Source organism: Rattus norvegicus, chromosome 1 (assembly GCF_036323735.1).
Source record: "Rattus norvegicus strain BN/NHsdMcwi chromosome 1, GRCr8, whole genome shotgun sequence".
Lineage (NCBI taxonomy): Eukaryota > Metazoa > Chordata > Mammalia > Rodentia > Muridae > Rattus > Rattus norvegicus.
Window position 1 is genome coordinate 43,260,306 of NC_086019.1, and position 26,897 is coordinate 43,287,202.

General features: G+C 43.4%; 2 protein-coding genes across 11 annotated transcripts in view; both read right to left on the bottom strand.

Moving 5' to 3' along the window:
• Nucleotides 1–268: 268 nt before the first annotated feature.
• Zbtb2l (zinc finger and BTB domain containing 2 like) lies at nucleotides 269–4,947 on the bottom strand. Its single transcript, XM_039099587.2, has 4 exons — nucleotides 4,702–4,947; nucleotides 2,500–2,585; nucleotides 1,956–2,141; nucleotides 269–1,575 (listed from the first exon to the last, which is right to left on the bottom strand). The coding sequence occupies exons 1-4, from the start codon at nucleotides 4,945–4,947 to the stop codon at nucleotides 1,539–1,541; spliced, it is 555 nt and encodes a 184-aa protein (XP_038955515.1). The 3' UTR covers nucleotides 269–1,538.
• Rmnd1 (required for meiotic nuclear division 1 homolog) overlaps nucleotides 4,902–26,897 on the bottom strand; it is a 34,542-nt gene continuing 12,546 nt past the window's right edge. For 5 of the 10 annotated variants that reach the window (XM_039103392.1, NM_001040128.2, XM_017588871.3 and 2 more), the window contains 10 exons: nucleotides 25,877–25,985; nucleotides 23,458–23,533; nucleotides 22,084–22,123; nucleotides 18,317–18,417; nucleotides 17,057–17,163; nucleotides 16,011–16,075; nucleotides 14,526–14,602; nucleotides 11,408–11,528; nucleotides 6,051–6,167; nucleotides 4,902–5,569 (listed from right to left, as the gene is read on the bottom strand). In XM_039103392.1, the coding sequence (XP_038959320.1) occupies nucleotides 5,537–5,569; nucleotides 6,051–6,167; nucleotides 11,408–11,528; nucleotides 14,526–14,602; nucleotides 16,011–16,075; nucleotides 17,057–17,163; nucleotides 18,317–18,417; nucleotides 22,084–22,123; nucleotides 23,458–23,533; nucleotides 25,877–25,985 (846 nt within the window). In that variant the 3' untranslated portion in view covers nucleotides 4,902–5,536. Of the gene's footprint in view, nucleotides 5,570–6,050; nucleotides 6,168–11,406; nucleotides 11,897–14,525; nucleotides 14,603–16,010; nucleotides 16,076–17,056; nucleotides 17,164–18,316; nucleotides 21,323–22,083; nucleotides 22,149–23,457; nucleotides 23,534–25,876; nucleotides 25,986–26,897 lie in introns of those variants that run through there. The other 5 variants (XM_039103441.2, XR_005500480.1, XR_005500484.2 and 2 more) reach the window with 5 other exon arrangements.

Below are 26,897 nucleotides of genomic sequence, written 5' to 3' on the forward strand. Positions count from 1 at the left end.
TCCAGGTCAGTCTTGAAATGCGCTGGTGCTGGAGTTACGGATGGTTGTGAGTATTTTAGGTACTCTTAGCTGCTGAGCCATCTTTGTCCCCTGAATGCCCTCCCCACCCTGGGGAGGGTCTAGTAGCCCAGGCTGTCCCAAAGTTTACTTTGTAGTCTAGGATACTGTTGAACTCTCCTTCTACCGCCACTTCCCAAGTGCTTGGATCACAGACATGAATCCCAGTGCCCTGTTGAAATGCTAATGTAGTTATTTAACCACACACCTGTTTTTTACTTAATTCAATTTTATTTTAATTTTGAGACAGGGTCTTACTGCATAGCTTTGGCTGTTCCAGAACTCACTGTATAGATTAGCCTGGCCTCAAACTCACAGATCCACCTGCCTCTGCCTCCAGAGGATCAAAGGTGTGTGCCACTAAGCTCTGGCTAAGACTTGAATTTTTAAATGATGAAATTCAGAAGTAACACTGGTATATATTTTCAAACACCTACCCCCACCCCTATCTCCCCAAGTTTGCTGTAGCTCCAGCTGGTCTTGAACTCACTTATGTAGGCAGGAATGACTTGAGCTGCTGCTTCTGCCCCCATCAAAGTGCTGAAATTAATAGGCATTGCCACCAGGGTTGTTTGATGTGGTACTGAGTGAAGGCCGAGCTTGCATGTACTAGGCAAGCACTCTGCACTGGCGTATCCTTAGCCCCACAATCAAGAATGTTTTGGCTTGAGGGTGCAGGTGCGCTCTAGTCTGATTCTCTGGAGTGAGGTGCAGCTCCCTGGTGGTGATCCCAGCTGGTAACTGGCATACTGTTGGTGTTTGGCAGTTGGGAAAGGTAAGTGCATTTCATTTATATTTTCCACCTGTGGTTTTCTTTTGGGGGAGTCTAGGGGAGTGTGAGATCCCCACAGTAAATTGAGATGTATCTACGTCCTCTAATATTTTTGTTTGTGACAACAGCCATTAGTTGGTAGAAGAGTATAGAGGTTTTATGGGGAGGTTTCTGCTCTCTCTAGCCCATATAGCTACTGATTAAAATACAAAAACCTGGTATTTTTATTAACGAGCCATAAGCCTAAATGGGCAGGTTCCTGGGGTATTCTAACCTATAGCCCACCTCTAGGCCTTATGCTCCATTCCAAATGGAGTCTTGCCATGTTTGCCCTGTCTTCCTCTCCCTTTTTTCTTGTAGTGATTCCTGAGACCCCCCCACTCCCATTTTAAGTCCTGCCTTCCTCCTGCCCACTCACAGGCTCTAGCCTTTTATTATCCAGTCAGAGATTATCAGGGAGCATTCTTTATACAGCACATTGGCCAATGCAGTGCCTATGTCTAGATTGCAACCTTAACTTGAACACAGAACTCAGCATCTGGATTCACAGCACACAAGACCAGCTCCAATAGCGCATCATGGTTGTGCCTCTAGCATTGCACCAGGGTTGTGAGTTGATGGGTGGCTAAGAAGAGGGAGTCTGAAGATGGGTGGGTCAGTTCTTGCAGGACTCCATGTTTCTGGACAGAGTTGCTGCTCCTGGGAACTTTTACTCCCAGGAAAACCCAGGATAGTGTTGGGTCACACTGCAGAGAGGGTCACAAAATTAGAGGACTTAATTGCCACTTAATTGTGGTGCTTAGAAGTAAAACTGGGATCAGAACTCTGTCCACATGCCTTTAGGTGAAGATCATCAGTCTGGGCTAGGAATGGTTTAGACTTGAATGGAAGCACATTGCCTTTCACCCTAACTTCAGCTGATACTCATTGACCAGCATCCCCTCAGCCTAACCCTCTTCACTAGCAATATTTAAAGATGGTCACTGTCATAAGCCGATTCTGGTTTGTATGGAAGCAAAGTTAAAAGTTTAAAATCTTTCCTGTTTGTAGTTTTAAGATTGAAACTTAAATCAGATACCTGAATCTGTCTAGTCAACTCTTAGTACCTGTCCCTAAGGTACATTACCTAGTGGCTTCCTCATCTTCGTTGCTGGGAAGCTTTATAAGGCAGGGACACCTGTCGTGTTGCCAGAATTTCTTGGGAGTTGAGAGTAATATATACAGGTTGGTAGCCATGTTGTGGTGGTGCATGCTTTTAATCTCTGCACTTGGAAGGCAGAGGCCAGCCAGGTCTACAGAAGAGAAATCCAGTCTGGAAAAAAAAAGTACCCCAGTGATTTCTATTGTCCAAGAAAGTTCTGAAGGTATGAATGTAGCCGACATGCATAAGATTGACGGGGCCTGTGGGCTATGCAGAGAAGCCCTAAAAGCTTTTTTTTTTTTTTTTTTAAAGCTTCCTCTGTAGAGGTTGTCTGTTAAATGGCATACTGTTTTATATTCAAATGCTTTTGATAATCCCTTAATCATCCACTAAACGTCACCAATTGGATTAAAAGACTCCGTGTCCGTCATTAAAAAGATTCAACAGGGCTGCTTGGTCTCTAGCCATGATCTCCAATATGGTTGTTTTGAGGGTTTAGAGATGAGGCTTGGCTGGCAGGATTACTTACTTAGCAGGTAAGAGGTTCCACGTTCTGATAACCAGCATTGCACACTGTACATGGTACACATTGGTAGACAATGACCTGAAAATAACCTGCAATATACAGCACCACGTTGAGGGAAAGAGGAAAGGAGATCCTGAGAATTTAAAAAGTATATGTGTATTAGGTGTTTCACCTGCATGTATGGATACATTGCATGCCTGCCTGGTTCCTCTAGAGGCCAGTAGTTAGCAGTGTCTCTTGGAGCTGGAATCTCTCTCTCTCTCTCTCTCTCTCTCTCTCTCTCTCTCTCTCTCTCTATATATATATATATATATATATATATATATATATATATATATATATATTTATTTATTTATTTCTCTCTCTCTCTCTCTCTCTCACACACACACACACACACACAGACACCCACACCCACACCCACACCAGTGCTTTTAACTGTTGAGCCATCTTTCTGGCTCCAGGGTCACAGATTTCTGTCCTTGGATTATACTCATAGTTAACATGATCATAACTTTATGCATATTATACTAACCACGAATCTTACAGCAGCTTTGAGCTTTTTGTTTGTTGAGACAAGGTCCCAGGCAAGTGGCTTTCAGTGTTCAAATATGCTAGTCATACAGATGTATTATTACCTGGCTCGAATTACTGAATTACACATTACTTTTCTTGACCCCAGAGTTCTAGGAAGCACACAATCACTGAGCAATCACGTCAGGGCAGGAGAGATGGCTCTGAGGTTAAGAGAACTCCGAGGTCCTGAGTTCAATTCTCAACAACCACATGGTAGCTTATAACCATCTATAATCAGATCTGGTATTCTCTTCTGGCCTGTAGCTAGTATTATTCATAAATAAATAATACTCTCAAAATCTTTTTTTTTTTTAAAAATAGCCTACTTCAGATGAGAAGATGGGGTCCAGAGAAGTCTCTTGACTTGCCCAAGTAGATGGAAACACTAAAGCAAATATGAGTTTGTCTGGTGTTAATCCTTGAATTCTCGTGGGTGATACAAATGTTGTCTAGTCCCAGAAAGGCTTTATTTTTTGGTTTTATTCTTGAGGTACTAATTCTAAAGTTGCCTGCCTGCTTTTCAATTTTTCAAGACAAGGTTTCTGAGTAGCCTTGGGTGTTCTAGAACTTAATTTACTCTGTGGGCCAGGCTGGCCTCAAATTCAGAGATCCTGCCTGCTTCTACCTCCCCAATGCTTCAACTAAAGGTATGAGCCGCCACCACCCACCAGGCTAAAGTAGTTTTCTTTATGAGCGTATATTAATTAGACATCATAATGGGTTACATACACTGTGACAGTTTTACTAGCTAAATAATTTGTTCTGCTTGTGTGTAACTAAAATTTTTAAATACTTGGTTGGAAAGACTTGATTTTTGCTATCACACCGACTTTTCCATGGCACCTCTAAACTGTATATAATGGGATGTAATGCATTAAGAGATTGTCCATCACGATCCACTGGAACGCATAAGACCACCTGCAGCCTGCATTACTCATTTCTTTTGCTACTGCTTTTGCATTAGGTTTCCTCATACAGCTTTATCCTAATAAATGTTTATGAAAATCTGTTTCTGGTTTTTGTCTTTTTTTTTTTTTTTGCAACTTTTATGTTAACTTTTTTCATCTTTCAGGCACATAGTTTTTCTGCCTTGTTAAAATTGTTAACCATTTTCTGTTTAGATAACAGCACCTGTCACTCACTGGAATTTGAAGTTAACTCAGGTAGATTTAATGGCCTTGTTCAGAAAGGCAGTATTCAGCAATTTGTCCTTTCATGTGGCTTGTCTGAGTTTTGTTTTTTTTTAAGATTTATTTGTTTTACTTAGGAGTACACTGTCTGTCTTCACACAGACCAGGAGAGGGCATCAGATCCCATTACAGATGGTTGTGAGCCACCAAGTAGTTGTGGTTGTTGGGAATTGAACTCTGGACCTCTGGAAAAGCAGCCAGTGCTCTTAACCTCTGAGCCATTTCGCCAGCCCCTTGTCTGAATTTTAAAGGCTGTTTAAACGCAGTGGACCATATATAGGGTAGCTGAGAGACACTACTGTTTTTAAAATCATGGCAGGCTTGTGATAGCTGGTTTATGACTTGTTACCTACTTCTTGGGAAACTTGGGTTATAGGGATTTTAGTGGGGACCCAGCTACTGCATCTTTGCCAAGAGCTGGAAAGAAAGGCCATACACTTACCTTGGCAGTACTAGCAAACAGTGTCAGCAAGATGTCACTGAACGTGTATTTTCTGGTATAGTTGACCAAGGCACAAAATGAATGTTCCATTATAGTGTATGCAAAGTAGTACTGGATGTGTACACACACACACACAGGGTGGGATCTTGGTGGAGTCAAGGAGTAGGGATCAGAGCCACGCCTAAAAATGAGACCATGCAGAGAATTACGTCTTTTAATTTTATGTGTTGGAGGTATGAGATCCATCAGTCCTCCACACAATACAGTGTGCTTGTAGAGAGACTGACTTCCTCAATGTTACAGGTAGAAAGTGTATTCCTGCCAAAACAACATATATCTCACAAGTGTGTGGTTCTTAAGCCAGGCCCATGACTCCAGAGTCAAGAGTGGTGTCCAGAGTTGGCCTTTTGCTAAGACATTCTGTATGTTCAGATGGTTAACTGACCTTTAAGCTGATGAAACGTTTTCCTTTTGAACTGTTGAGTATGTTGATCCAAACACCATACTCGGGATTTTTATTCAGGTAGCAATATAATTAAGAGCTGAAAGGACCATTTTGAGACAGTCCTGCTGTGTTACTGTTGGCCTCACACTGGGCAGTCTGCCTCTGCTTTCCCAGGATGGCTGGGCTTCCCTATGTAGCCCAGGGCTAGTCTGGAACTTAGGATCTTCCTGCTCTGGCTTCCAGAGCCTGGAGATTCCAGGTGTGTGTCCCATGTGCACTGACAGGTCCTTGATTTAAAGGGTTGATTTAAGAGTCACCAGTAGTGAACGCTGGTTTTTTGGTTGCAGAACTTGACTACTCTCTTCCAGTGGTGCTTTCATGATCACAAGATCAGAAGAAGACTCTCCCCAGCTCGAACATTACCTTAGGAAGTCAAAGTGAGAGTTACTACTTTCACGGTAGAACTGAACTTCATTTCCTTTTTTTTTTTTTTTTGGTTCTTTTTTTTGGAGCTGGGGACCGAACCCAGGGCCTTGCGCTTCCTAGGCAAGCGCTCTACCACTGAGCTAAATCCCCAGCCCCAGAACTTCATTTCCTAAGAAAAAAAGAGGCCATTTTCACTTGGCTCACAACTCCCTAGTGATTGTTCATTGTGTCAAGTTGACAAACCTACCAGCACAGCAATGCAGGCGACTGAAGACTGCTGTTAATGTGTCCCTGGAGGAAGCACTGCCTTTCTCATAAGGCAGACACAGGCAGGTGAATGGATACTAGGCTCCACGTGGCAAATTAACAATTAAAGGGAGCCAAGGCTGTCTTGAAAATACAGGACTACGCTTAATGCATTTACAAACCAGTCATCTGAAGCAACTACTTAGGAGTAGCATGCAGGACGGCTGCTGACCTCAATGGTGATGAGGATGACGATCATCCACTCCAGGCGGAGCGCTCGCTTCTCATTGAGGTGATTGCGCATTAGGTCTGTTAGTTCCATGCAGTGTTGCAGTTTTTCATTCATGACCTGCAAGAAAAATCTTAGTGTCGTGCATATCTAGTAAAGAGAATACAGGTAAGAAGGACATGCTAGGTCATCAGATTCTTGCTGCTTAGTCTTCAAAGATGACCAGCTGTTAGCAAAGTGTTTAGTGACTCTAGAAACATTTTTGTAAGGCAATTTTGTTTTATTGTGTATGTTATGAATGTGTGTAGATGATTGTGGGAGCCAGAAAGTGTCAAGACCCCTCAGAGCTTATATTAAGCTTTTGCGAGCTAGCTATATGGGTGCTGGGATCTGTTTTTTTGAGGTTTCTCTGCGTAGCCCTGGAGCTCCCTCTGGACACAAACTCTGCCTGCCTCCTGAGAGCTGGGATTAAAGGCATGCACCACCACTGCCCCGCAGGTGCGGATCTCAACTCTGGTAATCAAGCCATCTCTCCAGCACTCATTTATTTTGGGATGGGGGGTCTCATAACCTAGGGTGGCCTGGAGTCTTCTTGCTCCCACTTCCAGGAATGCTGGTATCCCATGAACCACCACATCAGTGCTGGTGACTGAACTTGAGGCTTCATGCTTGATGGGCAAACAACCAAATTAGTTATGTTCCTTGGTCCCTTTGTATTGCAGGTTCAAAAGAAATACTTTGCATAATCCATGACTCATGGATGTTTTAAAAATAGGGTTCCTAGTATTTTATTAGGCGAACTTGAAAGTTTACTCCAGTTTGAGTTCTGCTATGTGTGTTGACATGTAGTGCCTGTAAACAAACTCGCCACTAGATGGAACCACTACTAGCTGAACTGGCAAAGGTTCTGGGTTATGACGCTTTGCCTTTGATAAGCTGGTTGGAGTTGGGTGTGGATGGGTGTTTCACCAAATAGAATCTACCTTTAAACTTACTTAGAGGGGTTGGGGATTTAGCTCAGTGGTAGAGCGCTTGCCTAGCAAGCGCAAGGCCCTGGGTTCGGTCCCCAGCTCCGAAAAAAAGAAAAAAAAAAACTTCTTCTTTGGGCTGGAGAGATGGCTCAGCGGTTAAGAGCACCCGACTACTCTTCCAGAGGTCCTGAGTTCAATTCCCAGCAACCACATGGTGGCTCACAACCATCTGATGCCCTCTTCTGGTGTATCTGAAGACAGCTACAGTGTACTTATATATAATAAATGAATAAATCTTTAAAAACAAAACAAAACTTACTTAGAACCTGTGCACTTCTGAAAGCTGTGAAGTCAGGGGCCATTTCTAGTTAGTACAGTTAGGCCAATGTGAGCTGCAGTCCAGGCATGACAACTTAGCATGTCATACTCAAGTGTTTGGCAGAGTGTTTAACTGCTTTACCAGTGAGGGTCAACACACAGAACATACCAGCTGATAAGGCCACTTTGTAGTTTCACTGTGGTCCTTTTGTCTTTATCTACTGACTGTTTGGTCTTGGCCTCTAATGTATTCATCTTTTAAGATCCCCTCTCTTGATAGCCCTCTATTTCAAGTACAACCACAGAACAGAGAATGTGTTCTCTCCCAACTTTATTGCTTTAAGAATAATCTGTGCAGTGTTGCTATCACAACTTTAAAGTCTCCTGGGCCTGGGAAGGGCTCAGCAATGGGAGTGGTACTGCTCCTGCAGAGGGCAACCTAGGCTGTTCCCAGTCAGTACTCCTGTCAGGCAGCTTGCTCACAAGTGCCTACAACTCCATTCCAGGGGTTCTCATGCCCCCTTCTGGACTCTGGGCCTCTGCACAGACATAAACATGAGGAACTTTCCTGTAGGAGAGTATTATGAAATCCCAATACCTGGAGCAAAGGCAGGCCGATTTCAGAGTTCAAAGTCAGCATGATCTACATAGCAAGTTCTAGGGCAGCCAGAACTACATAGACACCCCCCCCCCCATCTTGAAAAAATTTCTCTTGTTGATTAAACTAAGTTTTCTTTGGTTCAAAGCTGGATTAACCCAAGCATTTGGCATAGGCCAAAGTGGTTTCAAAATCTGGAGAATAAAATGTGTTCCCCTGTTTATTTTACAAATATAGTAGTTATGGGGTTTACACACTAGGGGGGCGGAGTAACTGCTGCTTTAATGGATACCTAAGAATGTCAGTGTGGAGGGCCTGAGATCAGTTGGAGACCCAGGAAGGGAAATGCAGCTAGATGAGTGGCTAAAAGTTACCAAGGAATGGGGGGGAGCAGAGGTCAGGAAAGTGCATGTACAGGTAGCAGTAGAGACAGTCTTGAGCTCATGGCTATATACTAATCCATTAAGTTCATGTGGGAACATGAACAGGCCGATTCTAAGAGAAGAAGCCTACCTCTTGGTGGGAGTCAAACTACATCTCATTGTAGTTACTACAATGAAGCCCATGAAGAGACATCCAAAAGGGAAATTGGAATACTGGCTGCACCTAAAAACTTGTCACCAGAAGCTTTATTTTCAAAGTAGTGGAGACATAATTTACATAACACACACCCATTCTAAGCATCATATTCTGAGAAACCTCTAGTAACCACTTCTACCACCACAGTTCACTCGTCCCTCTGCAGCATGTTATCCCACCTGCCAGCCATTCCTTTTGAGACCAGGTCTCATGGAGCCCAGGCTGGCTTCTGACTCACTGTGTAGCCAGGGTGGTATGAGCATATGTAGGTCAGTGTTTACAAAATTAAGCTGCTAAAATTAACTCCCATTTTCTCAAAACCATTCTGGCAGGCAGATTCTAAGATTCCAGCTAAATGTTCCTGATCTGGTAAACTGACTGTTTTAAACAGAACGCAGCAAAAGGGCTGAGTTGCCTGGGCCTGTAATTAGGTTGTGAGATACTGCCTCATGTGTTGTTCTTTCTAGCACTCTCTTACCATGCACTCAGTAGTAGAAGTCTATGCAGAAGCGTCTCTGGTGAGGAACTGAGACCTTAGTGCAACAGCCTGGAGGGCCTGAGTCCATGTGCAAAGGCAGGGCATGGATCTTCCCAAGCAGGCCGCAGTTGCTTGCAGCCTTGTGAGGAGCCCTGACCCATGAAACTAGGAGAAAGTGCTGCTCTAAGCTGCTAGTTTTAGGGAACCATGTACACCACAGTTAGCTGAGGCCAGTGTTGAAGAGGCCTCATTTACACAGAATTTTGGTCTCCCTCACATCTTCAGCCTGTGTACTCTCCAAACAGGAAAGATGTACTTGTTTCATCTGTCCCAAAACCTGGATTAGCCAATGGAACTACCTTGACTTAGTCTACTAAAACAAAGCCCTCCAGCACCAGCAGCCAGTCTCTCTGAGCCAGCTAAAGGTGGCATGGTTTGGAATGGCTGTCTTTGTCTGACATTTGGCAAGTTTCTCTACTTTCCTGCATTAGAAGACACAAAGGAACAGCAGGATGAGTGAGGACTGTGGGTACCTTTGGTGGGATTATTAATGCACAGGACAAGGGTCTGGGCAAGGTCTTTTTTTTTTTTTTTTTAATTACATCTTTTGCTGGATAGGACATGAGATGACTGAGAAGTGAGGGGAAGTAGTATTAAAAAGAGGGACACAGGACAAAGCTGAACTCGCTGCTCTAGGCAACAAAAGAACTGGACTGTAAAAACTGTTGTTTGATGGGATAAAAGCAACAGCAACAGAACCTTCCAGGCTGTTAAGATGGAGCAGTGGGTGGAGGTGCTTGCTGCTGCGCTGAGAACTCAAGTTCAGTCCCACCTCAGGATGGAAGGAAAGAATGGAGTCCTAACCGTCGCCCTCACTTACACGTGCACACCCTACAGCAATGCATTCACCCACTTACTCCCATCCCTGATAAACGTAAAATCGGCATTATGCCTGTACAGTTGAAGCAGATACTAACTGGGCAACAGAGAAGGTGGTAGCTAGGGAGATGGTTCAGCTGATAAAGTGCTTCTCATACAACCATGGGGACCTGATTTCAGGTCATTAGCACCTAGATTAAAAAAAAAAAAAAGTCTAGGCCTACAAGAAGGCTCAGCAGGTAATGGCACTACCAACCTGGGTTCAATACCAAGAACCTAAGTGGTAGGAGGAGAATGTTTCCTAATCTGCATGTGTGCTGGCATAAATGCACACACATAAGCAAATGCAACTACAAGAGAACATGGGCATAGAAGCAAATGCCCGTAATTCCAGAGCTGGGGAAGGGGTGGGGATGTGGACACCCTTGATGCTTTTGCTGGCCAGCCAGTCTTAGGAACTACTGAGCTCCATTCACACTAAGAGAGAGACCCTGTGTGAAGAGTATGGTAGAGTATGGAGAGATGGCTTAGCAGTGAGGAATACTTGCTGTTCTTCCAGAAGACCTGACTTGAGTTAGGTTCCCAGCAACCACACTGGGTAGCTTCTAACAACTGCCAGTAATGCTAACTGCAAGGGATCTAATACCTGGCTTCTACACTCATACACCTATACACAGGCACCTATGCATGTGGCAGTACACCCACACACCCACACACACAGAGAGAGAGAGAGAGAGCGAGAGAGAGAGAGAGAGAGAGAGAGAGAGAGAGAAAGAGAGAGAGAGAGAGAGATAAATATACTTTTTAAAAGGTGGACAGCCACAGAGTAAGACTGAAGTTACCCTCTAATGCACGTGCACATTTACATGTACATGTACAATGAACAGAAAGAAGCATATACCGCACACATCACATGTAACACACAAACATGTGTAGCTACCTGGGAGGCTGAGGCAGGAGGAGTCCCAAGTTCAAGGCTAGCCTGGCAATATAGTGAGACTTACATTCCCAAAATAAACAAGGACACAAGCATTGAAAACAACAGGGAAATCTCAGGAGTGAACCTTTGACACAGAAAGCCGAGAAGTGGAGCCAAATGTGACTCCTGTTTGTAACCCAAGGACTAGGGTTAGAACAGGAGGATCATGGAGTTTGAGGCTAGCCTGGGCTACAGTGTGGTACTTTGTATCTAAAACCCCTCCTGTAAACATGATTTCTACCTTCCTGCAAGTGGTCAAGGCTCAAAGGGTATCTCAGATTGGTCTTGAGTTCAAAAGCAACTGTCCTGCCAATCTCCTGAGAAAAAAGGCTAGAAAGTGACAGCAGAGAGGACATGAGGAACTGGGAATCCAATAGTATTTTTCCAGATGCTGAAAATTCCAGTCATACTAATTGTAGCAAAGAATGTACTTCCCCACAAACCCTGCCCAAGAGGGTTTCTATGTGCAGTCCTGGCTGTCCTGGCACTCAGAGATCAGCCTGCTTCTCCCTCCAGAGAGTTGGCATTATAGGCATGCACTGCCACTGGACCACAGACCTTAACTCTTCGAGTGATGCTGAGGAACTGGCAGGTCTTGTCGTAAAGCTCCTCCAGGTTCGCTCTGTCCCAGTAGAAGTCAGGGGTGATCAAGAAGTCTGAGCTCAGGTTTATTCGATGCCTAAATAAAAAACGGACAGCTGAGCTTCTTATTTATGGTGAATTAAAAACCAGCTACTATATAGCCCATATTTTCACAGTGTAATGTGAGCACACTCTTAAATGTCACTCTTCAAAAAATATTGGAGAAATGTACTCGCACACACCTGAGCACCCCAAAACAAAACCAGGAAGTAAGGTAATACCAGGAAACCTCACCTCTCCTATACCTGCAGCTTTAGGTTCCTCTATATCCTTTCGGTCATTATGCAAACACAAGACAGGCAAAGATACACTGGATCCCTTTCTGCTAGCTTTGTAGGCTAGCCTGGTCTGGAACTCATTATGTAGCTCAGGTTAGGTTGGCACTGGGATCTGCAGTCTCAGTCTCTAGTGTATTAAGAATATTAAGGTATTGTGTGTGCTGCCACCTGGCCCACTCTCTTTATTTTACCTATTCATTTGTATTCGATGTCTGAGCTTACTTTAAAATTACTTAATTTAAAGGAGATTGATGTTGCATAGTGTACTGGCTGGTTTTGTTTGTCAATTTGACACAAGCTAGTCATCAGAAAGGAAGGAGCCTCAGTTGAGAAAATGCCCCGTTGAGATCCAGCTGTAAAGGCATTTTCCCTATTAGTGATTGATAAGGGAAGGCCTAGTCAGTGGTGGGTGGTGCCATCCCTGGGCTGGTGTCCTGAGTTCTGTAAGAAAGCAGGCTAAGCAACCCATGGGAACCAAGCCAGTAACTAACATCCCTCCATGGCCTCTGTATCAGTTCCTGCCTCCAGATTCTTACCCTGCTTGAGTGCCTGTCCTGACTTCCTCCAGTGATAAACTCTGAACTAGAAGTATAAGCCAAATAAACCTTTTTCTTCCCAACTTCCTTTTTGGTCATGGTGTTTTGTAGAAGCAACAGAAACCCTAACTAAGACACATAGTAAAACAAATACAAGTAGCTGTCATTCTTTTAAAATGTTGGAGAACAAAGCAGAAATACAGTGGTGAGTGTGTTTAGCCCACAAAACAATGCAAAACCCTTTACTCTCCAAGGATAAGGCAGGCCTGAAACACTTGGTATAGCTGTCTGCATATTTCTCATGTATTGATTTGTATGTATGTTTCTATTACGAGAAATAAAAATATTTTGCTATGCAAACGGAATAACTCCATATAATAATTTGAAATTTGATTTTTTTTGTTTTGTTTTTTGGGTTTTTTTGTTTGTTTGTTTGTTTTTTTCTTTTTGTGTTCTGAGACAGGATCTCACTGCCTGACCTGGAACTTACTGCATATACCAGGCTGCCCTTCACTTCCTCCCACCTCCAGAGTAATGGGACTAAAAGACCTGAACCACCATATCTGGTATTTCTTAATTTTTCTAAAACAGGGTCTCAGCCAGGTGTACTGGTGCATGCCTTTAGTCCCAGCACTTGGAAGGGAGGGACTGGAAGACTTTTGAGTTCCAGGACGGCCCTGTCTACAGATTGAGTTCATCTTGGAAGAAAAGGAGGCGGGGGGGGGGGGGGTGAGGAGGAGAGAAAGAGAGAGAGATACAGACAGAGAGAGAGACAGAGACAGACAAGGTCTCCTGTAATCAATCTACTTTGGCCCCAGACTTGTTTCCTAGCTTGAGAATTACCTTCTGGTTCTGTCTCCTGCTTCCACGAAGTGCTGGGTGTCAAAGCCAGGGCTGTGCCTGCTAGACAGACAAGCTACCAACTGAGCCACAACTGCAGGCTCAGACCTAACTTTTTACCTAAGATACTCACTCAGCTTTGTTTCTTCTCGAAGATCATTCTATCTTTAAAAAAAAAAAAACGGTTTATGTGTGCATCTTTGTGTAGATGTGTGTGTGTGTGTGTGTGTGTGTGTGTGTGTGTGTGTGTGTGTGTGTGTGTGTAGATGTCCTTAGAGACCAGAAGAAAGTGTCAGATCTAGATTTGGAGGTACAGGTGGGGTTGGGAAACAGACTTAAGTTGTCTGTGAGAGCAACAAGACTCTTAATTGCCTTTTTTTTTTTTTTTGGTCTTTTTTTTTTTCCGGAGCTGGGGACCGAACCCAGGGCCTTGTGCTTGCTAGTCAAGCGCTCTACCACTGAGCTAAATCTCCAACCCCTCTTAATTGCTTTCTAGTCCTATTTTTTTCGTTTTAAAAAAGAATTATTAATGCGTTTGTATATGGTGTGTGTGAGAAAGCATGTAGAGGTTAGAGGACAGCTTTGTGGATTGCCTGTGTTTCCAAGCTTTTACTTGGGTTCCTGAGACCAAACTCTGGTTGCCAAGTTTGCTGGCAAGTGCCTCACCAATGAGCCACCTGCTGGCCTGTTATGCTCTTTGTAAAGATTAAAACAACAGGGTAAGGAAAGTCAGGCTTTGTAGAAACTATTCAATTTGAGAATTAAGTCTATTTAGTCCTAACTTTTGAGTTTATAGATTATGCTTGTATTAGTTAATGGGGCAAACAATCTCTACTACTTCTCACAGAACACAGTCTGTGTGGCTCTATGGTCGGATGCTCTTTATGAATGAATACAAATGAGCATCTCTGCAGTAAGAAAAACACAGATGCTGTAACACAGACCCACTCTCCTGTGGTTGGTCTAAGCTTGTGGGAAAACAGTTCTCAGGAAAACATGTCCAAGGAGCTTTGGGCACGTCATTCTGGAGAAAACTAGATGACACTGCCCAGAGAAACCTCCGCAACCAGGATGCATCCCTCCATAAAGACAGGAGCTTGCCACAGTTAAGTGACAAGCTCTTCCTCACCTGTACAGTGTCAGAAGAGTAAAACTTCCTGGAACCATTGTCTTGTTTTGCTGGGGGTCTTGTGCTGAGTGACAGTTTTAATGTAGATGAGTTTTGCTCTTTCTTGTAAACCCATCAGATTTCCTGAAGGTCCTAACAGAGCCTGCCTGCTCCTCACGGGGGTGGAGGCTGGGGGGGGGGCATTTTTCCTGCTTATTATAGTAAATGTTTTGTCTTAAAGAAAATCCATCATTTACAAGAGAACATCTTACCTGAGGGCAAAGAGCTCACCCATTTTCTGCATAACTTCTTTATGAGACAGTTTGACTTTCTTCCCAGCTTTTAAAGCCTGTTTGGGGACAAAAAAACAAAAAAAAACAAAAAACAAAAAAATCCAAAAAAAAACCAAAGAAACCCAAAACCATATACACAATGGTCCGAGTATGTGGGATGTGCCTTTGTGGACCCCATGAACCGTAGTCAGGAAGTATTAAAAACCACCCGTTTGCCAGCAGGCATCAATGTTTTCTCTGTTATTCTGTATGCATTACAAAGAACACTGACATTTTAGACAAATTGACCATGCACAGCTTTTGTGCCCTGGGTGGGGAAGACTCCTGGAACAGTCAGTCAGTCCTCCAGGCACCAAGGAGCACTGCACAGACAGCTTTCTAATACTTGGTCTAATGATGTTAGGTCCATGCAGCCAGTTCTCAGAGGTCACTTCATTTCCTATGGGTAATTTAGATGCCTTGCCCAGGTGAAGTCCTAACTTATCTCCAGAGTTCAGAATGCTATTACCCTCAGGACCCTCGCTCCTTCTGCTGCTGCTCAGACTGTGAGTGGCCCCCAGACCATCTGTCTAAGGCTTTATCCACAACTTGTATCACTGGAAAATTGTTAAAACTTTCAGAGGTGGAGCAATGGGAAGGCATTAGGCCACTGGCTCCACAGCTTGGCAACTGGGATCATTGTGCCTCCCTTCTCGCTGTTCCCCAGCCACTATGAAGGGAGCAGCACCTTGTCCCAGCAAGTGCTCCTGGCCACAAGGTGCTGCCTCACCAAGGCTTACTAAACCAATGTACCTGCTTCAGTATAGAACGAACCTACCAAACTGAGCCAAAATAACTTTCCTCCTAAAATGCTGGTTATCCCAGGGTCATGTTTACAGTAAGAGCAAGCTGATATATCCGAGTATTTGCTTGCATGTATGTCCGTGCACCACATGAGTGCCTAGTGCCAGTGAACACCAGAACCGCGAACTGGACTCCCTGGATCAGGAGTTACCGCAGTTGTGAGCTGCCATCTATGTGCAGGGAACCCAGGTCATCTCTCTGCAGGAGCAGCCCATGCTCTCCATCCTATGTCCATCTCTGCAGCCCATTCCTATCTCTTAACTGAAAAGTGCGTTCTCTTTCCCTAGAATAATCACATTATTCTGTTATGGTAAAAACCTGGGACTCTGTGAGTGCTGGGCAATTGTGTCACCACTGGGCTCCATGCTGCAGTGTTGTCCCTTCACTGAATCACACTGAAAACACTTTGCAGTCACAGCAAAGTCATTTCAAGTTTTCAAGTCACAACCAATGTGGAATTCTTGACCCTTACTTCATCGTTTTACGTCTAAGTGTACTATGGTCTCTGTAGCTTTTCTAGGTACTACTTATATTCACTTATGCATATTACTATGTTGAGCAATTATACGATCCCCCCAAGAAACCAATTATTGATAAAAAGCACAGAGCTGATATAATTACCTCTGGGATGGACTGAATAGACTCAATAAATTTGTCCAGTGTTGCTTCCCAAATAGCCAGTTTCACTGGGGAAAAAAGGGGGAAGAGGGAAGTTTTCTTAGCATCATGCTCAGATGCTCAGAGTGCATGGTGCACAGTGCCTCTGTTGCCCGTTACTAAGAGGCAAATGCACAGCTGGGCATGGAGCCTTAATTCTGATGATTTCGAGCCTTGACCCAGGCTATAAAAATGATATTTTTGTCCTCTAGTATGACCCAGACATGAGAAGGCAATGAATATATTTTACTTATTCAATTATTTTATTTATTTACTTACTTACTTTTGTTTTGTTTTGTTTTTTTTGAGACAGTGTTTCTCTGCATAGCCCTGGCTGTCCTTGAACTCACAGAGATCTGCCTGCCTTTGCTGCCTGACTGCTTGGATTAAAGGTGTTGCACTACCTAGCCCAACAATGGAATTTTTAGTCATTTTAATACAAAACAAAACAAAATTTAAAAAAGCCAAAGAATTAAAACTTTAAAGCTAAAGATAAAAGACAGCTTTAAGGAGAAGGAGGGAGCAGACTCCAGACTTCTAAGTCTGTTGGCAGAACACAGTGTATCTCCTAGAATTCCATAGTTTCCCATGTCTCAGAAACCCAGAGGGTTTGAGTCACACCTAGCTTTTACAGGTAGTGCTGTGCTTGAGGCAGGGTTAGACTTTGATGGCCTTTCTATACTCTTCAGGGCTGTGAGCGAATCACAATACCTCAGAGGCTGCACAGAGGAAGCCCTTACAGAGCACCATGGTTTCTAGATCTCAGTATACAGGACTGGCCTATCTCTGAACTAGAGTACTAAGTAGAGTACTCAGCCATGGAGAGGAGAGAACAAAGGCAGTGCCAGGAATATGAAACACACTTTGGAGAATGGTGCTCTGACAGGACAGTAACAAGGAAGGAGCAACCAGCCCATAGTAGAATTCATACATTTTGTCCTGAGAATCTGAAATCATGATCCAATGCCTAACAATATGGCATCTGTGACATCTGCAAAGCAGCAGTTTACCTGAGAGGCAAAGAGCGTTGGAGAAGGCAAACTTCTCTAAAATGGAGTCATCTAAGTCCAGCTCAGAATTCAGCTTGATTTCCCCTCTGTGCAGTTTGGATTGCCCCCTATGAAAAGAAAAAGCATGTTCAAACTCGTAAAAGCAGCTGCTCTTCTGAGAAAAACCTTACCATCTTTCAAGAAGCCACTTTGACAATTTTTTGTTTGTTTGTTTGTTTGTTTGTTTGTTTGTTTGTTTGAGACAGGGTTTCTCTGTGCAGTCCTGGCTGTCCTGGAACTTGCTCTGTAGATAGGCTGGTCTAGAACTCACAGAGCTCAGCCTGCCTCTGCCTCCTGAGGGCTGAGATTAAATGTGTGTGTTGTCAGTTTGGCAACAATGTTTTATTACATTTTATAAATATCCTCCTACCCCTTGACCCACATGATTCTATTCCTAGGAATTAACCCACAAAAATAGTCAGATAAAGCTTGTGTACTCTGAACTTTTTTACTGTATTCTGACAGTGTAACACTAGGCTAGCTCAAACTCATGGGAATTTTCCAGCCTCATCTTCTGAATGCTGGGGTTACAGGTCTGAGCTGCTCTACCTAACCAACATGCTGCTGTTGAGCCACTATATGGGTGCTGGGAACTGAACTGGGCCCTCTGCAAGAGCAGCTAATGCTCTTGACCACTGAGTCATCTCTTCAACTCCACAATAAACTTTATTGTCAAATGTTCATCATGAAAACATCATGAAAAAATGACTCGATAGAAAGATATAGTAGACTAGTAACTCCACAGAACCTAATGGCCTAAGCCTGTAGTCAGAGCACTGAGGCTGAGTAGGGTCTCGAACTACAGTGAGAAACTCAACGAGGCTATTGCCTATCCATGCTTCCTCACCTGAGAATGGCAGTCAGGCCCTCACAGTTCTCAAGGTGGTTCTCTTGTATTCCCTCGTTATGTTTCTGTCTCAGTCAGAGTCAACTGGAAAAACATGAACTTCCTTAAAAGGAAATCCTTCCTGGAACAATCTGATAAATTGTTGGATGACATGGTGATTAGGTTGCTCACAAAGAACAGGCTTTCATTTTGGAATAATATTGCTATTTCTTTGCATTAGCTGATACCGTGAGAAGTTAAAAACAAATCCTGCGTTTTGATGTAGGTGCTGGCTATCTACCAGTAGCTTAAAGGATCTCCATATATTCGCAATGATCTCTGTTAGCTTCACAGCTCTCCAACCCTCTTCATGCGTGTGCAGAGAAAGTGCTTACTCTGTTTTTGTGTAGTTCAGCTCTTCGTTCTCCCAGTGAACCAGAGCCACTTCATAGGGCTGGGTTTCGTGTCTCTCTAGAACTTGCATCACGTGCTTCATCTAGGAGAGAAGGACATTCGTTTGCGTCACACCAACTCCCTTGTAAACCATGTGGGTTGATTTGCTCATGATGGCGTCCACTATCTTAGGAGCACGTTTTCTGAGTCTTAGCTTTAAAGAAAAGGCAAGTTCACTATGAGAAGTAAACTAACAGATGGGATGTAGTAAAACTAACTGACGGGACGTACATTTATTTATTTCAACATCTGGAAACAGCAGATGAGCATAAAGAAAATAAAAATTACCATTATCCAGCAATGGAAAGAAAAACCATTCCTAATATTACAGTTTATTTGTTAAGTCTCTTAAAAAAAAAAGTACAGACAAATTATTTGTGAAAACTAAAGAAACAGGGACTGGAGAGATGGCTCCTTGGTTAACCTCATTTGTTGCAGAAGACCTAGGTTCAGTTTGCAGCACCCACATGGTGGCAAACTGTAACCCAGTTCCTGAGGACCTGATGCTGTCTTCCGACTCCCTTAGGCACCCAGCATTGACACGGTGCATATACAAACAGGCAGGCAAACCACTCACATACATAAGCTAAATTTAAGAAAAGCTAAAGCAACATAAAGGGGGAAAATGGTCCTGAGTCCTGATCCTGAGGTAACTGTGATTAAACCTCGTAAATAATCTTTACATATCTGTTCTGCAGGGCTAAGGACAGATCCTACATGTATCCACATGGTTTCTATGAACATCATAAGTGTAATCTGTTTCTTATATGAATGGAATTATACTATGTTGTAGACTGGGTTTACTGCTTATATATGTTAGCTGAGTTATCCCAAATTACAACTCGCATGTCTGCATGTAAGATACTGATGGTCCCTGCCTCAAGCTGGTTCTAATTGTTAAATAGTTGGCAGCAGCCAATAGCTGAGCAGGGAGACAGAGGCAGGACTTTGAGGTTCCTTGGGGGTGGGGGGAGGAGAGGAGAAGAACTCAAGGGAAGGAGAGAATGGTCATTGCCCTGAAAGGAGAAGGTCCCTGCCTGAGAAGTGTAGGGCAGAGACCAAGATGCTGCCAATGTGTAAGAGTTGGGGATTGTGGACCATGAGGGTTACTGGCCTGGGTCCATGGTGGCCAAGATAGAACATAGGTTTTAGTAAGTAATGATTCAGGAATACCTGAGGAGTGTGTCAGCCATTATGTTGATAGAAGACTGTGTGTGTGTGTGTGTGTGTGTGTGTGTGCCAAGATAGAACATAGGTTTTAGTAAGTAATGATTCAGGAATACCTGAGGAGTGTGTCAGCCATTATGTTGATAGAAGACTGTGTGTGTGTGTGTGTGTGTGTGTGCCAAGATAGAACATAGGTTTTAGTAAGTAATGATTCAGGAATACCTGAGGAGTGTGTCAGCCATTATGTTGATAGAAGACTGTGTGTGTGTGTGTGTGTGTGTGTGTGTGTGTACGTGTGTCTTTCAGGAAGTTTAGCGGATAGCAATACTACCACTCCAATACTATACATATGGACATCTTCACTGCTAGTCTCTCTTTTTTTTTTTTTATTAACTTGAGTATTTCTTATATACATTTCGAGTGTTATTCCCTTTCCCGGTTTCCGGGCAAACATCCCCCTAATCCCTCCCCCTCCCCTTCTTTATGGGTGTTCCCCTCTCCATCCTCCCCACATTGCCACCCTCCCCCCAACAATCACGTTCACTGGGGGTTCAGTCTTAGCAGGACCCAGGGCTTCCCCTTCCACTGGTGCTCTTACTAGGCTATTCATTGCTACCTATGAGGTTGGAGCCCAGGGTCAGTCCATGTATAGTCTTTAGGTAGTGGCTTAGTCCCTGGAAGCTCTGGTTGCTTGGCATTGTTGTACATATGGGGTCTTGAGCCCCTTCAAGCTCTTCCAGTTCTTTCTCTGATTCCTTTAACAGGGGTCCTGTTCTCAGTTCAGTGGTTTGCTGCTGGCATTCGCCTCTGTATTTGCTGTATTCTGGCTGTGTCTCTCAGGAGCGATCTACATCCAGCTCCTGTCGGCCTGCACTTCTTTGCTTCATCCATCTTGTCTAATTGGATGGCTGTATATGTATGGGCCACATGTGGGGCAGGCTCTGAATGGGTGTTCCTTCTGTGTCTGTTTTAATCTTTGCCTCTCTATTCCCTGCCACAGGTATTCTTATTCCCCTTTTAAAGAAGGAGTGAAACATTCACATTTTGATCATCCATCTTGAGTTTCATTTGTTCTAGGCATCTAGGGTAATTCAAGCATTTGTGCTAATAGCCACTTATCAATGAGTGCATACCATGTGTGTTTTTCTGTGATTGGGTTACCTCACTCAGGATGATATTTTCCAGTTCCCTCCATTTGCCTACGAATTTCATAAAGTCGTTGTTTTTGATAGCTGAGTAGTATTCCATTGTATAGATGTACCACATTTTCTGTATCCATTCCTCTGTTGAAGGGCATCTGGGTTCTTTCCAGCTTCTGGCTATTATAAATAAGGCTGCGATGCACATAGTGGAGCACGTGTCTTTTTTATATGTTGAGGCATCTTTTGGGTATATGCCCAAGAGAGGTATAGCTGGATCCTCAGGCAGTTCAATGTCCAATTTTCTGAGGAACCTCCAGACTGATTTCCAGAATGGTTGTACCAGTATGCAATCCCACCAGCAATGGAGGAGTGTTCCTCTTTCTCCGTTTCCTCGCCAGCATCTGCTGTCATCTGAGTTTTTGATCTTACTGCTAGTCTCCTTAAAGGAGAATGTGCAATTCATTTATAGACCTTGACTCTTTATCCTTGTGTGATGATTTCCATTCTCTGCCATCTTAGGGCATCAATTCTGCTGCAAATGTCTTCCTGCTGTGAGGTATTTCTGGAAGAACTGCTAAGAGTTAAGGTACAGCCCTATGGCCAAGGCCCACCATCCTAGAAGTGTGACTACTGTTGGTACTGGAAAGAAGGGGGCAAGGGGAAGGGAAGGGAAGACAGAGGGGTGGGGAGACAGACATGCATGCTTAGAATCCTGGTAAGTATTCCAAATTACTCTCTAAAATAGCTTTTCCTTTTGGAATGTTAAATGTTGATGAGTGCTTATAAGGCAGGGCCTGTTATCAGCCTTATGTCTCTGCAGTGCCAGCCAGCCACTTGTCACATCCACTTTGTTATGCCCACCTGTCCTCCCCTGAGGTGTATCTCCTTCCTCTTAGTGAATCTGAGAACACAGAGAAGGATCGCTCTGAGATTATTCCCAGCTCCCTCTAGGATCAGGATTTCAGGGGGCCGAGAAGGGGTGTGGCTCCTTTCATGGAACCCCACAGACCACGTCACATAGCAACTGCTCCTTCGATTCTGCATCACAAGTGCCATGATTACAGGCATGTATCACCATGCCCAATTTTCGTTTTGAAGGCAGATTTTCTAACTCAGGTACTGGTCTCTATCTCCTAATCCTCCTGCCTCCACCTACTGAGTTCTGGATGACAACAGTATATTGGTTGCACTTATGAGAGTCTCATTTCGTATCGTATATAGAAAATGTAAGACTGGTGTGTCTGTAAGGTGAGGGAGTGGGGTAAACCCTGTGTGGTGCACAGAAAAGCAGCTATGCACTCCATGATGTCCCAGTACCTCAGGCTGCACATTGCTGAGTGCTACTGACAAGTTATTCTTGACTACTCGACTTCTACATGTTTGTGCTTTATTATACTTACAGTTTTGTCTTTTACATTCCAGAACACAGCAGCTCCTTCCCTGATTCAAGAATAGCAGAGTCAACCTCGGCAAAGGGAGAATACATTCTTTTTAGATTATTTATTTTGCCTCCATGTATGTATGTGCACTGTGTGAGTGACTAGTGTCCACAAAGGGTCAGATGAGAGTGAGATATCCCTGGAACTAGAGTTACAGATGTTTGTGACCCACCAATATATATGCTGAGAATTGAATGTGCTGGGTCCTCTACAAGAATAACAAGTGCTTTTAACTGCTGGGTCCTCTCTCTAGTCCCCAGAAGACATTCTTCAGGGTCAGACTGAAAGCTGTGTTTAGGTAGCCTCTGTCACAGAGCTTCTCAACCTCCCTAATGCTGCGACACTTTAATACCATGTTGGGATGACTCCTGAACAAAAAATATTTTTGTTGCTACTTTATAACTATAGTTTTGCTACCATTATAAATCACAATATAAATACCTGTTTTCTGATGGTCTTAGAGAATCAGTGCTCTACAGCATACTGAGAATGCAAGTGAGTAAGATTATTTGGTTGATCATTAAGACTGGCTTGCTTGAGTCCATGGGTGAGTTACTGCATTGGGCTTGTGGTGTACATTCTTCTGCATATCCTTTCACTTCTGCTGGTTACTTGTCCCCAGACTATGCTCATTCCCCAAATGCATCTGACTTTCTTTTTTCTCAGTTATGAAAGTGGACAGTTTGTATTTTATGTGGCTGATACTGCCACTGTCACTCATTCAAATCTTGAGACTATGTGAACCAGTGTCCCTCTTTCACGTGTCTGACAGGCAAGCTGAAATACTGCAGAAGGAAAGTTAGGACACCACAGACAAGGCTGTTTTGTCCTATTTGCATATTCAGTGAAAGACATACCAGGAAAAGATGATTTATTTGTTTCAATAAATTTTGTTAAAACTTATTTTAAAAACTTTCATTTTATAAGATGACATCTACCTGGGGCTGGAGATGGCTCAGTGGCTAAGAAAACGTTGCTTTCCCAGCACTTGTTTGAACAGTTGGTTCAGTTTCCAGCACCCACCTATCTACTTACAACTAACTGTAACTCCAGTTCCAGGGAAACTAGTACCCTCTTCTGGTCTCCTCAGACAGGCATGCATGTGGTACACAGACATATAGGTAGGCAAAAACTCATAAACATAAAGTAATAAGATAAATAAACCTTTTATAAAAAGATGTCTGGAACATTCTACAACCTATAGTATTAACAATGTTGTCTGCAACTGCTCGTGTGCTGGCATAGGAAGATCCCAGGAGAGCCACACCCCATCCTAGAGACTACAAGTATCTGGGTTCACACCATTTTCCCAAAGCCATGCCATTCCTGCCTTACCTGAACAAGAAAATTGTTCCGGCATCGCCTTCTTTTGCAGAACTCTCCACACCCATAACCAAAATATTTGCTGCATCTGTGATATAAAACACCAGTCAAAGCTGTGTCCTGAGTGACAGAAGCTACCGAGAGCAACCTGTGCACACCTTAACCTGTTCTTAGGATAATGTCACAATCCAAAGGGCTCCACAATCATCAACTTCTGCTAAAGACTCTGAGGGTTTTAACATGTGAAAGTAGTTAAAAGACTGTTTGCTATTCTTGCAGAGAATCTGCATTTGGCTCCCAAAACCATGTAGTATGGCTTACAACTACGTGTAACTCCAGCTCCAGGTGCTCAAATGCCATCTTCTGGCACACACACACACATGTGCATGCACACACATATGTGCATGTACACACAGAAACATGCACACTAATAAAAATAAACCTTAGAGGGCTGGAGAGATGGCTCGTAGGTTAAGAGCACTGCCTAGGTTTCATTCTGTGCAACTACACAGTGGCTCACAACCATCTGCAGCTTCAGTTTCAGGGGGTCTAACACCTTCTTCTGGACTCTGGAGGACGCCAAGTGTGTACATGATGTACAGACAGAAATATAAACAAAACACCCACACATATAATGAAATGCTTTCTAAAACAGAAAAGTCTTAGAAAATAAAGAGAAGGTAAGAAACTACTTCCTTAGAACACTCTACAGCCTACAGTATTAGCAGTGTTGTCTACAACTGCTCATTCGTACTGATGTTGATTCAGTAGCCAGTAGTCCACTTAATAAATAATATGATTTAGGTTCACTACAACTATAGGTCAAGAATTAAATATCTTTCTACAAAATTAAAATAAAATACATAGAATCAGTACATTATTTCTTTAAATGACTTAAAAATCTATTTTTTTAGACAAGGTCTCACGTGCTTCAGGCTGGCCTCCAACAGGGCATGTAACTAATGATGACCATGAACTTCTGGTCCTTCTGCCCCCACCTGCTGGGATTACAGGTGTTTGCCACCATGCTTGGTTTTAGTGATGCTGGAGTTCAAACCCAGGGCTGTGGGCATGCTAGGCAAACACTAACAACTGGCCTACATCCCAGGTCCTATTAACTTTTAATTGTATAAAGTTTGGACAAAAGGAAACCCACAGAGAAAACAAGTGTGACAATGTAAAAACCTAGCTAGGTTAATCATGAAAATTACAAGTATAGTCACCTGTAGCCATATAATTTTTAGTCATTCAAATGTTGTAGGCTATATCAATATTCATTTTACCTTTTATATACTGGTGTAATTAGTTCTTATAAGCATATATTCTGTAATGTAAATTGTAAACAATATATCCCAATTAAGATATTGTTACTAATTTGTATACAGTTAGGTACAATTTCTTATTTCCTAGTTTTTGTGTGTTTGAGATACTTCTAGCCATACCCAAGCCTGGCCTACCCCTCACAGTCCTCTCCAGCCCCTCAAGTGCAGACATTACACTCGGTTTCTCACATCAGGATTCTTAAAGCCTCAGGATTCCTGGAAGGTTCTGATGGGGACAAAAGCCCTAACGACCTTTTAGAGCATATGTCCAACTCCCCTAACCACTTTATACTAACAAGACAGTTTCCCTGCATAGCCTCAAGTATCGTAAGGGCAATGTCAAACCCCAGAGCCATTCTAGTGGCAGCCTCCAGTGTCAGTCATGGCTACTCCTGACCAATTTTTCATCTTAGGGTTTCTGGGCAGAGCTTTATTCTTGTAAGTCAACTTGTTTTGTCATCAAATATAGTCTGTTCATACAATTAACAATGAAAGCACATATCATTTCAGCCGATCATAGGTTAAAAGACCACTGAGTTTTTTTTGGGTTCGTTTTGAGTCAGGGTCTCTATGTAGCCTTGGCTGCCCTGGAACTCACTATGTAGACAAGGCTGCCTTTATACTCCCAAAGATCCGACCTCCTCTACCTCTTGAGTTTTAGAATTAAAGGCATGTACCTTTCTGTACATTTACTACAGGTATTTAATTCAACAACGGGAAGCTAGCACAAATGCTCTTTGATCTTCTCCAATAACTGATCCTATATAGATTAAAACAGCATATTTGTCTTAATCTGAAAATTCTCATGTCATTTGAATAAAGACCTTTGAGACCATTTTCTTTTTTTCCTGAGATAAGGTCTCACTATATAGCTCTAGCTGTCCTGGAACTCACTGTGTAGATCAGGCTGGCCTTGAACTCAGAGATCCGATTGCCTCTGCTGTCCAAGTGCTGGGTTTAAAGGCCTACACCGCTCTGCCTGGCTGGGCCTATTTTCATAATACAAATCAGTGGGAAATGAAGTGGGAACAGATGTGCACCACAAACTCCGTCACAGGAAAGTCACTTTCTAACCCGGTGTACTTGGCGCTCGGTTCAGGCAGCAGTACCTCTAGGCAGGCTTGTCACTTCCACATAGCCACAGGAGACCAGCTCTTGAGACAGACTTCCCAGGTGATATTCATCTGCTGTTGCAAACGCTGTGCACTGCATCAGGTCCTGTTTGGGGGATGATCACAGGACTGAGGTTAGCGAAGGGCTCAAGCAATGGCAGCTGGAACTCTACTTTGCAAAGCCAGCACTGCAAAGTGTGTGTGAGCCTCAGACGTGCACATAAGAGTTCAGTAAGGATGAAGGGGATGAGTTACAGGGAGGCAAATCCCAGCTCCAGTTAAAAAAGAACCCACTTCTGCTAGCCAAAAATGTGGCCTGGGCAGCCCTGAAAGAGAATCCACATTGCACAAGTGGTAGGATCAGGCACACCCTGACAAGGGGAAACCCAGTTGAAAGACATTTCAGTTCTCCAGTCCCAATGGTCTGTGGCTCCGTTCACATCAGCATGAGCAGTTAATGTCACTCAATCCACAAAGGATCCAGTGTTTCCCTGGTTGTAGTAACTAGTGGTCTGCATATCTGAGGGTATGCTGTGATTTGTAGTACAGGACTAAGCAGAGTACAAACTATGCAGACAACACTCACACTGTGTGTGATAAGCAATGCTCAGGGCTTTTCCAGACAGCAAGTGGCACAGTAACCCATTTGGAAAATTGGCTCACACCAGTTTTTTAGATTTATGATTAATTTATGTATACTGTGTGTGCCTGGGTGAGTGTTTTGTGCACCATGTTTGTGCAGGCTCCCATGGAGGCTAGATGGTGTACGATGATCTCCTGGGGATGTAGTCATAGGCAGCTATAAGCGACCAGATGCTAGCTAGGGGCTGAACTTGGGTCCTCTGCTATATCAGGAAGTACTCTTAATTGCTGAGCCATCTCTCCAGCACCCAAACCAGCTTTTCAGACAAATTAGAGGGAGGATGGGCATGCCTAGCATAGGTGGTTTGATTCCCAGCACTGGAAAACAAGTCAGGAAATACTGCAGATCATTACTCCTAGGATCAAACATTACACA